Here is a 12,126-nt window from a genome sequence, read left to right on the forward strand (position 1 = left end):
CTCTATCTACAGGATCTAACTACAGGATGATAACAGAATAAAACACATTGCATGAAAGGAAGACTTCCGGATTAATAACTTTCTAATCAAAAGAGGATAATCCCTCGGAAATCTGCAACAGGCGGATTTTAATCTGCACAAGCTGTTCATATTTTCACCACATCTGAGCCAATGGTGGCAGGGAAACATGTTCTTTAGTTTCTGGATTAATCTTACTGATCTTCTTAGATGGACAACATACTCTCTTGGACAAGCTGTTGTGCTGTATAATATCCCTGGCGCTTCGTGTGAGTGGTAAGGGACTCTAGTGCGATATTCCTGTAGTTTTTCAACGGGAGGGACGTATAGAAAGATGAAGACAACATTTTTGGTTGTCCTAACTTCTGCGGTTGTGCTGCAGACGACACTTGCAGTCCCAGGAAAATCAAGAGGTAAAACACATCTGAATCAGTTTTGTTTTGTTATATTTGTTTTGTTATATGTAGTTTTTATTACGTTAGTTACATGATTAATATTTCCTAAGTTTCAAGGAGGAGGACGTTGTACAAGCCTTGTAGGCTTTTTTCCTCCTCCTGCACACTGTTTTTCCTTTGTTTTGTATATTTGGTGATTGGTGTTCGTCATTTTATTTGTCCAAATGAATAAATAAATGAATGAAATGGGAAAATTAAAATATCATTATTTCTTAAGGGTGTTCAATTTACATTGGGACAATGTGTTAGAAGTAAATTTCACGCCTTTTCTTCACCATCCTTCTTGTGCATAGCCTTGTGTTTTTCATAGGCAGCTTTCCGTTTTAATTTGTAAGGCCACACCGACTTAATTTTATGGATGACATACGCGCGCGCATTGATTTTCGCCTGTCCTAAAAAAAGATCACGTCCTCCGAGGTTCTGGCCTGGCTCTAGGCCTGGGTAGCCCATGGTAGTTAGCGACAATGCAGAGCCGGTGGTAACTATGGAGGGTGGCACACAGGCTACCGAAGCTCCACGACTCAAGAACTCAGTACATACGTACAGTGCCGATTCATAAACCCCGCTTGTCGCATACGTCGCCATGTACTGACGCAATACCAGCTATGTATTTCTGTGGTTTAGTAGCATTTTTATTGTCGGCCGGATTTTTTTATTCGCCCGCGCGTACTAGTTTGGGGGTCTTCAAAGGATGTCATCCATAAACTTAAGATGGTGTTGCCTAATGGTACATTTTACTACATTAGCTGCGGCTGCCCCCCGATGTTCGTACGACCTGTGTATGCTGTCGTGCATGGGCGGCTACAAAAAGGACGAGAACGGGTGTTACATTTGTGTCTGCAAAGAAGGTGCGTAATGCTTAGGTCACATTTCCAAACCGGGGCCCGGCCGGGCAGTCTTATAGAACGAAAAGTACGATATAAAAGACAACAAAACACAGAATTTTTTATAGTAATCATGGGCACTATTTCTGTATATTCTTGATATGAATTGCTAATTTTTCGTTCATACAAACAGCCCGACCGGGTCCCGATTTGGAAATGTGACCTAGGCATAAGGAATCCTAGCAAAGTTCCATTTTACCTCCCACCATCTGCTTGGTTTTCATTCATATGGTAAATAATGTATTCGACAGCGAAAAGTCCACTTCTGCAAGGACTATGTCATGTACCACTACTTTACTTCTGCAAAATCGGAAGATCACATTTTGAAGTATAACTCGAGAATGAAGCATATTTGATGGAAAGAAATAAGTAAGAATAGAATAGAGGCCGTATAATGGAGTATAATCTATAGACAGGATGCGCAAGGAATCGTTTAAACTGACAACCACAGGCGACCCTGCCATCATTGTATTTAAGACTAAAACAGAATTAAAAGTTCTGGCTGTTGGCATTAAAATGTCGAGGACTTAGAAGAAAAAAAAGACATAACTTTATAACAATACTGAGGCCCATACCCTTCACTTCTAATTTCTAGAAGAATTCCAACAGCTAGAGGACTGCAGAGAATATGTAGTCGCGCTTTTTAGTTAGCCTCCACCAGACCTTTCTACGGGAATACGGATCGTAGTATTCGGCAAAAAAAGAGAGCAAAATTGGCCAAGGGAGTCCGGCCGCGGGGAGGTAGTTTCTTTCCTAATTGCGCGGCCAGTCAAACCTACAAGGCGGCCAAACTCCCCTGGCAAATATTCTCCTATATATAGCCAGCGTAGTTCGTCTGGTAGAGACTACTTTTTAGTCCTAGAACCACTGCATGTAAGATAATTTGATTTGACAGATAATTTGGTCATCCCAAATCTCTAGCTTCTACTTTCCTGAAGAAGAAAAAATCATACACAGCGAAAAAAACAATGCCTCAATTTTTGTAAACTGAAAAAAAATCGTGTATTTTTTCTTAAAGTTGACGGGAACTGGAGCCCGTGGACGGCCTGGGGCGAGTGTACGAAGACGTGCGGCGGGGGGCAGCAGGCGCGCTCCCGGGAGTGTACGGACCCTGCCCCGGCACACGGAGGGAAGGACTGCGACGGAGGAACACACGAGACACAGGCCTGCAACCTGAAACCGTGTCCTGGTGGGGTGATAGGAGATTATATCTGAAACTGTCGCACTCACTCGCTCAGTCACTCGCTTACTCACTCACTCACACAGTCACTCACTAACACACACACTCACTTACTCACTCACACACTCACTGACACGCGCTCATCTGAAACTATCACTCACTCGCTCACTCACTCAGGCACGCACACACTCATTCATTCGCTCACTCACTCATTCACTCACACACACTCACTCATTTACTCACACACACACGCACGCACACACTCATCTGAAACTATCACTCGCTCACTCACTCAGGCACGCACGCACTCATTCATTCGCTCACTCACTCATTCACCCACACACACTCACTCACTCACTCATTTACTCACATTCACTCACGCACGCACACACTCATCTGAAACTATCACTCACTCGCTCACTCACTCAGGCACGCACGCACTCATTCATTCACTCTCTCTCACTCCCAGTCACTCACTAACTCATTCTCTCACACTCACTGACAGTACTAGTACTTGTCTTTTAGCCAATTTTTAGAATTGTGTATTGCATGTAGAGACAGAGTACGTATACTTCTTAAAATCCTCTTCCTAAATACTTGCTTTACAATGGCTTTTAAAAGTAGAAACATACTTGTACATAACTGAAATATCATAAGCATGAATTGAAAACAAATATATTGAACTTTTTTTAATGCCAGATGACTTCCAGTGGTCGAAGTGGTCGTCCTGGGGGGACTGTACCAAGTCGTGCGGCGGGGGTGAGCAGCGGCGGGGCCGGAAGTGCCAGGGCTGGGCGGACGGGGCGGCGGGGTGTGAGGGCAGCTCCGAGGAGACACGGACCTGTAACGACAACGACTGTCCCAGTAAGTTCAACTTAGATCCCTAAATAAACTTAGTCGAAGTTTCAATCATTGCTTTGGAATACTTTGTTAAGCACATAACAGCCTTCCACGTACATGTATAGTTAACCAAACCTGTCCTTGGTACTGAACGCCTTCCACATATAGTAAAACAATCCTGTCCTTGGTGCTGAACTCCTTCCATATGTAGTGAAACAAACCTGTGCTTGGTACTGAACGCCTTCCACAAACAGTAGAACGGACCTGTCCTTGGTGCTGAACGCCTTCCACACATAGTAAAACCAACCTGTTCCTGGTGCTGAACACTTTTCTACAAATGTTTTCAGCCCGACCTGACCTGTGGACTTTTGTTAAGAAAATGTTTGGAATTAAAAAAAAAACACTGTTGTGGCCCACTTACTTTTGACTTGTATTCAGTAATAGGCGTAATTTGATCTCTATATATTTTATCACGTTATATTCATTCTATTAGTTACATATAAAAACTTCAACTTCCCTATTTTCAAGAAGAGGGCTGCAGACAGTACCTTCTTGTTGTAATGATGAGAGAATCTACGCTGAACAATTGCATATGCATAATAGGGCAACGGGACCTCTCCTTGGTGCTGAAACAACGATCAATAGTTATAGTATCGTGCCGGAGATATTTACATTTCCAGTCACGCTGATTATGTAAAAGTTGATATTCTATTATGATCATTATGAAATAAAAACTCAACTTTCTCTGACAACACTGGAATGAAATGGGACATACCACAAATTTTCGACTGACTCCTTCAACCTTGTTCACGGAACGGACCCGTCTACTCTTGGAACGTGACGTCAGAGACACGTGACCGTAGTAGCGGGTCATACGTGCCAGATAACTTGTGTCGCCCCCCGTCTCTGTTCAGGGTAGGTCTGTGAGCTTTGATGTAGACCGCTAGCCTCTACCAGGCTTCGGGAGGCGGCTGGAAAAAGTAGAAATCGGGCAAATAGACAGATAGCATGCCAGGAGAGTTTGTCTGCTGGGAGAGAACATTTTGCCGCCTCTACCAGGCTTCGGGAGGGTAATTTAGCTACTTGGCACCTATTAGATAGTGATTAGTGGACTTCAAAGAAATGGCGACCACAGGCTTCGGGTGCGGCAAACTGTTCTCTCCCAGCAGACAAACTCCTCTGGCATGTTATCTGTCTATTTGCCCGATTTCTACTCTTTCCAGCGGATTCCCGAAGCCTGGTAGAGGTTAGTAGACCGCCTCCTTCACCCCTCTTGCAGTTATGATCATCTTCCGTTTATCTTGCAGAGGATGGTGTATGGGGTCCGTGGTCTGACTGGGGGGCATGTTCAGTGACGTGTGGCACAGGTGTGGAGAGGCGGGACCGTGGATGTGTGGGACCGGCTAACGGCGGGAAGGACTGTCATGGAGACAGGGAGGAGACCAGACGATGTACCAAGAAACCGTGTCCCGGTAAATATCTTTTTACAGTGACAGTTTCTTTCCCCATACGGCCAAGCTGACAAGTGTTTCCCACTAACCTACAATCTACAGGCTTTCAAATCAAACGTTCACCGCCATCTCTTGACATAGCCATGTTTCTCTCATCTTTCTAGTTCAATGTCGACAAGTGGTCGTATAGGCCTTGTAGTGAACCACTCCGTTAAAAAAACTGTGACTTTCATCCCAAAATAATTTCATCGGGTTGGTACAACATAGGATTCTTTTTTTATTGTTCACGCAGTATACAACACAAAGTAATAGGACACTCAAGTATCTAAGACTTATTTCAACTCTACCATTTACACATTATATATTAGTAAATAGAAACCAATACGTAGAAAGTACAGATGATAATACATATATATATATATATGTGACACTAAGTAATGGAAAAACCAAAGATTTTGGAAGCACATGACTAATTTTCCACCCAATGACGTACGGAGTGAAAAGAAGCAGTGGATCATAGTTTGCAGAAAGTCTGTGTCTGTGGCGCCCCCGCCTCTGTTGAGGGATGGTTGTAATGCACTAATATAGATGGCCTCTTTACTCCCTCGTGCAAAACGTCCGATTCTGTGTCCAAGATTCTTACCTTGTCCAATGAGACTGAATGTCCTGATGTTGTTGTTCGGCAGTTGACGGTGTATGGGAGGAATGGGGTGAGTGGGAACAGTGTACGGAGACTTGCGGCAGCGGGGTGCAGTCCCGTCTCCGGAACTGCCGCGGACCGACCCACGGAGGGAGGGAGTGCAAAGGAGAGAACATCCAACTGCAACCGTGCAGCAACGGACCATGCCCAGGTGTGGTATTATCTAACTGTACAAAAAGGGAACAATGTTTGAAATTTCAATATTAAGTTCCTGATGGCCCCACTACGTTCATGATGTTGAATCAGGACTTCTTATGCCACACCAATTTAATTGGTTGTTTCTCGGATTTTTCAGAAAAAATTAGGAGCGACAGGGCGAAAATAAACAGGCCAAGGCACCCCATGATAGCCGGAAATCTTACAATATGAGCCATGAAGTGAACATACCAGGCTGGTTTATAATTAAAACAATAGATTTTGAACTTTTAATGAAACAAAATTGCATTGTTACGTTGAAAAACTTAAGAACTAGGAAGAAGAGGACTTTTTTCAACCATTGGGGCCAAAATATGTCTTTCGTTGAGAATTTTGCAGTTCATTTAGAACCCAAAAAAAATCTTTTGCGAATCAGAGAAAAAATGGACAGGGCGATCCGAGAAGCAACAAATTAAATTGGTGTGGCCTTATCTAAAACGTTTACGTATGGTGGAGAAAGACCAGCAACTCTCCTCTAAAAAGTAATATTTGTATGCCCAGAAATGCCCGATCTTCAATCGCCAAGCCAATGCATTTGAGACTAAAAACCTATATTATTCCTTTGCTTTGCAACGTGGGGCCTCTATTACTAGAGTAATATATAGAACGTAGTTTGCCCTCCAGACGTTCCAAAATATTAGCAATTGTATAATAGACACCTCCTAGGCATAATGAATTCACTGGAAAACGAAGGCTTTTCTCCCTATCATGTGTCTTTGTTTTACAGTCGACGGAAGCTGGAAAGAGTGGTCTGACTGGACGGAGTGCTCGGCCACGTGCGGCGGGGGCAGGCAGCAGCGCGCCCGAGAGTGCGAGCCTCCCCTGCACGGTGGAGCGGCCTGCAAGGGCAACCGGCTGGACACTGAGTCGTGCAACACACACGACTGTCCATCGAAGCTGAAAAAAGGTTTTTGATAGCTTCTGGCCGATGAAATTGTACATATGCATTTGTTCACGGACTTCAGACTTTTCCCCTGTAGTAGAGAGGACCTGTCCTTGGTACTGAATGCATTTCAAATATGGTAGAACCTAACTTTCCCTGGTGCTGAACAACTTCCACATATATTAGAAGTCTTAGTCTTTCTTGGTACTGAACGCGTTCCGCATACAGTAGAACAAACCTGTCCTTGGTACTGAACGCCTTCCACATGTAGTAGAACGGACCTGTCCTTGGTACTGAATACCTTCCACATAAGGTACAACAAACCTGTCCCTGGTGCTGAACGCCTTCCACATTTAATAGAACGGACCTGTCCTTGGTACTGAACGCCTTCCGTATATAGTAGAGCGGACCTGTCCTTAGTACTGAACGCCTTCCACATATAGTAAAACGGACCTGTCCTTGGTACTGAACGCCTATCACATTGAGTAGAACGGACCTGTCCTTGGTGCTGAATGCCTTCCACATAGAGTAGAACGGACCTGTCCTTGGTACTGAACGCCTTCCATATATAGTGGAACGGACCTGTCCTTCGTACTGAACACCTTCCGTACATAGTAGAAGGCATTCTTAGTACTGAACGCCTTCCACTTAAGGTACAACAAACCTGTTCTTGGTACTGAACGCCTTCCCAAAATAGTAGAACGTACCTGTCCTTGGCGCTGAACGCCTTCCACATATAGTAGAACGGACCTATCCTTGGTACTGAACACTTTCCACATATAGTAGAACGGACCTGTCCTTGGTAATGAACGCCTTCCGCATTTAATAGAACGGACCTGTCCTTAGTACTGAACGCCTTCCACATAGAGTAGAACGGACCTGTCCTTTGTACTGAACACCTTCCACATATACCAGAACACGCCTGTCCTTGGTACTGCACGCCTTCCATATATAGTATAACGGACCCGTCCTTGGTACTGAACGCCTTCCATATATTTTCATATCATAGAACATACCCGTCCCTGGTACTGAACGCTTTCCACATATAGTAGAACGGACATGTCCTTGGTACTGAACGCCTTCCACAGGTAGTGAAACAAACCTGTCCTTGGTACTGAACGCCGTCCATATAACGTTACAGTAGAACAGATCTGTCCTTGATGCTGAAAGTCTTCCATACATAGTAGAACGGACCTGTCCTTTGTGCTGAACACCTTCCACATGCAGTATAACCAACCTATTCCTGTTGCTGAACACTTCCTACAATTGTTTTCAGCCCGCCGTGACCTGTGGACCCGTAGCCTGACCGGGTGTCAGTGTTACTGGGACAACCGGCGGCGGGACTGTGCCTGCTGTGAGGACGGAGGGTGTCAGTGCACCCAGGACAACCCGCACCAGTGTGTCCGCTGTGGCTACGGTGCCGACTGTGGCAGACGTACGTTTTTTTGTGTGTTTATTAGGTCACACCGACTTAATTTTATGGATGACATCCTCTGAAGACCCTGAAACTAGTGCGCGCCGGCGAATAAAAAAAATTCCGGCCCAAAAGAAAAATGCTACTAAATCACAGGAATACAAAGCTGGTATTGTGAATTTCCACCAGTACATATATAGCGACGTACATGACAAGCCGGCACATGCTGGCTTTTTGTGGAAGTTATGAATTTGCACTGTACGTATGTACTGAGTTCTTGAGTCATGGAGCATTGGTGCCATCGGTGCCATCCTCCAGGGTTATCACCGGCTCCGTATTGTCGCTAACTACCATGGGGTACCCAGGCCTAGAGCCAGGCTAGACGTGATGTTTTTCAATGCGCGCGTGGATACCATAAAATTAAGGCGGTGTGGCCTTACCGAAGGAAATATTGTTTTTGCTCTGTTTCCTCTTCTTCTCCAAACCAATAAGGTCAATGACCTGAACAAGACGTCTGTCACCATGGTAACTAGTGTTGGGTTGGTTACATCATGTTGCAATTTTATAGCAGGAGGGATTTAGACTCCTGTCTGACCAAATACATGAATGTGCTTGAGTATTAATAGAGCAGACCATATGCGAAGGTAAACACTATGAATTTGCTTTGCAAATGTTACCTTTCTAGTGTTAGTTTCTTCTTTTTTTCCGCTAGACTATTTCATTTCAGAAGAAGGGGAAGGGCTCGGTGGTTTTCACAGAAACGGTTATAGCTAGAGAAGTTGACGTTAACGATATTTGGTATGTGGGTAAATGTCGGCAAAATGAAGGATAAGTTCGATTATAGGCCGCCCTCTTACAGCTTTCTGTTGTACTGCAGCAGATGTGTTGTACGGTTGTTTTTGTTGGTTTTTATATCGCGTATTGTGGACATCTTATTGGAGCTTTTGGTGTCGAAAGAAATGGGTTGGGTTGGGCGTTACCTGCAACTTTCTTGTAGTCTTTTTTGTCTGCGACTTTGGAAAAGAAGTACTGAAGAAGGGGTTGATGGAATTTCGTTTTCACTGAAAATGTTTTCTGTGTCACAGATATGTACGCACCGGAGGATGGTGTGGACGGATGGACCAAGACAAGGACGGGCTGCGCATGCCCAGGAGGGGAGGGTCGCCAGTGCGCATGCTGCCAGAACGGCGGTTGCCCTTGCGGGGTAGAACGGCAGAAGAACCAGTGTGTGCTGTGCGGGAGCGAAGACAAACACTGCGGCAACAAACCCCACATCTTTGGTTAAACCTAAACACCTACTAATCTACAAGCAGATGTATGGCTTGCAATTGGCTAAGTGTTTAAAGCCGCATTTTGATCCTTTCTAGTGGAAGTGAAGAGAGGAAAACGCAAATCACGTTGAAATCGGCGTTTAAAAAGCGTCAGGCCACGCCAATTTAATTTGCTAGTTCTCGGATTTTTTTTCAGGAAAAGTATGAAGTGACAGGGCGAACAAAAATTTTAACAGGTCTAGGCATCCTATTATGAGCATTTTTGAGTTGATTCGGAACCAGAATCTTTTTTTTTGCAAATCAGAAAAAAATTAAGAGGCAAATCCGAGAACCAACAAATTAAATTGATGTAGCCTCAAAAACACGCGAAAAACAACGATTCAAACAAGCGTACATCTGCTTGGAGATTGAACCAAGTGCAAGGATACACGCTTCACGTATGGTTACTTATTTATTGAATGTTATAAGAATAAATGAACAAGAGGAGGTTGTTCAACGCTAACATAACGTTAACGTTATTAGATACTTAGATCATGACATCTTTGCTGTTGTGAGATAGCTCTTTCGTCTGCCGCCGTTCTAAGCATACAATGTCCGCCATAGTAATATTACGGACTCCTCATACTCTTGTCGCATGGAGGTGAACATATGTGTTTCACTCTAATAAAAGTCCCATGCTGTTGAAAATGAGTACTTGTGGGTTTAATTGCATTTGTTTTAGTTCACTCACTCACTCACTCACTCACTCACTCACTCACTCACTCACTCACTCACTCACTCACTCACTCACTCACTCACTCACTCACCCACCCACCCACACTCACACTCACTCACTCACTCACTCACTCACTCACTCACACACATAGCGTTAGGCCATGTCGATTTGATTATATATGGATGACATCCACGCGCGCATGAATTTTCGTCCGTTTCCAAAAAAAGTTTTCGACCATACTGTACATCGTACAAAGTAGCTGCAAAATGAGCAAATATATGCCGTAACTTGGAAAAAAATATTCGAAACGATACTTATTTCGCAGAATGCCAAAATCCATTCCAAAGGACAAGAAGAAAATGTGAAGGAATGAAAATGAAGAGTCTATTTATCATTCACCATGCCAATAAAATATTACTCTGTGTGTTTGGTCACCTTCATGACCACCTAGGTTACTTTTTTTTCAAACTTTTTTTTTCATTCGCACGCTCGCATCAGATTTGGGGTTCCCAGAGGATGTCATCCATATAATCAAATCAACATGGCCTAATCGTGTAAATTTTTATTTATACCAATAGACCAGTTAGATTTCATAATGAAGTGAACTTTTTTTTTTGTCCAAACTTCTTTTTTATTCGCACGCTCGCATCAGTTTTGGGGGTTCTCAGTGGATGTCATACCAAATCAACATGGCCTAACACACACCAGAAACAAAATTCGTATCCCCCGGGTCACAACGGACCAATGGAACAGTCCAGACCCATAGGTTTCATAATGAAGGCAACTTTTTTTATTCGCACGCTCGCATCAGTTTGGGGGGTTCCCAGGGGATGTCATCCATATAATCAAATCAACATGGCCTTACACACACTAGAAACAGAATTCGTATCCCCCGGGTCGCAACGGACCAATGGAATAGTCCACAGCTCACGTGACGACAAAGTGGACTTTAGAAATCAGGACAAAAGGAGAAGAAACATCAACAAAACGGTCGAGTGTTTCTATCTCGGAGTCTCTCCATCCGGGTTGGACGGTGTCAATCTTCATGTCTGCCCCTCCTCTGTCCTCATAACCGAGTCCTACTCCCCTTGTTGACAAGATGTTCCCGCCACGCGGCCGCAGGTAAACAAACAAACAACAACAACAAACAACTGAAGGTACGTGTTTATTCAGGCGCCATTTTGGCTTTGCTGGGACCGGGTTTGCGAAGTTTTCCCGCGGCCTGGACACCTAAAACAGAAGGGACGAGGGATTGGATCCTACAGGACTCGAGAGAAGGTTTCACCGAACGGTTGCTGGTTTTCGGCGGGGCTGACAGCGACATGGAGCCGAGAGGGACCGCTCAGCTTGCCTCGGTGTGCCCGTCGTGCATGGTGACTCTCCCGAACCATACCCAACTCCAACACCACTGGATTCAGTACCACTGCAAAATTCCCGACGAAGAAGCCGATTCAGACGAAGGTCTTCCCACAGTAAGCCATTTAACCCTTTCTATAATAAGTATAATTGTGTAGAATTGTTATTACAAAGTGTCAAATGGTTTACGTGTGCTCGTTTTGTTCAGCGTATTGTGTAAAAGGTGTTGTAGCAATCGACTCATAACACACGCCCCCACTTTCTTTGCAACGTGGGAACCCGGTGGTCGCGAGTTCTAATCCCAGTCCGCATTCCCTCTAGATTTAGTTTATAACCATTCCGTAGAAAACGTGTTAGTAAACGTCAAATCTTAAGCTAAAATTTTATGTTCTAAATGTTGAAATAAACACACATGCGATCGCGAAAAATGCTTGGGTGGGCGTTGCAAATTTAAGCCAATATAACCTCATAAAAATACTTTTCAGGTGAGTTTCTTGTATAATGTATGTGACACAGATCTCTTGTTTATGAATTTGCACCAGCTCTGTGCGAAGTTTCCCACGCGGTCATGTACTAGTGTAATTAGTGTGACACTGAAACTGACACTGTTTTGGAAATCAACAGGTGGTGTAAGGGTTTTCAAAGGAAAACAAGGATCAGTTTTAGGCCCAGTTTTATAGGATAACAGACACTTTGTGGGGTATTGGGTCTCACTTTTGTGGTGGGGCAACCAACTGGGAAGGTTTAGGGGGCATATCCCAGTT

At 44.2% G+C, this 12,126-nt stretch overlaps 1 protein-coding gene across 1 annotated transcript; it reads left to right on the forward strand.

The window, feature by feature from the left end:
• Positions 1-347: 347 nt before the first annotated feature.
• Positions 348-9,305, forward strand: LOC109480075 (brain-specific angiogenesis inhibitor 1-like). The gene is made up of 9 exons (XM_019782227.1): positions 348-431; positions 1,220-1,321; positions 2,376-2,546; positions 3,237-3,401; positions 4,685-4,849; positions 5,515-5,679; positions 6,451-6,630; positions 7,883-8,041; positions 9,106-9,305. Exons 1-9 carry the CDS (start codon positions 353-355, stop codon positions 9,303-9,305), a joined length of 1,386 nt encoding a protein of 461 aa, XP_019637786.1. The 5' UTR covers positions 348-352.
• The last annotated feature ends 2,821 nt before the right edge of the window (positions 9,306-12,126 follow it).

Source organism: Branchiostoma belcheri, unplaced genomic scaffold, assembly GCF_001625305.1.
Source record: "Branchiostoma belcheri isolate BF01 breed outbred unplaced genomic scaffold, Haploidv18h27 scaffold108, whole genome shotgun sequence".
Classification (NCBI taxonomy): Eukaryota; Metazoa; Chordata; class Leptocardii; order Amphioxiformes; family Branchiostomatidae; genus Branchiostoma; species Branchiostoma belcheri.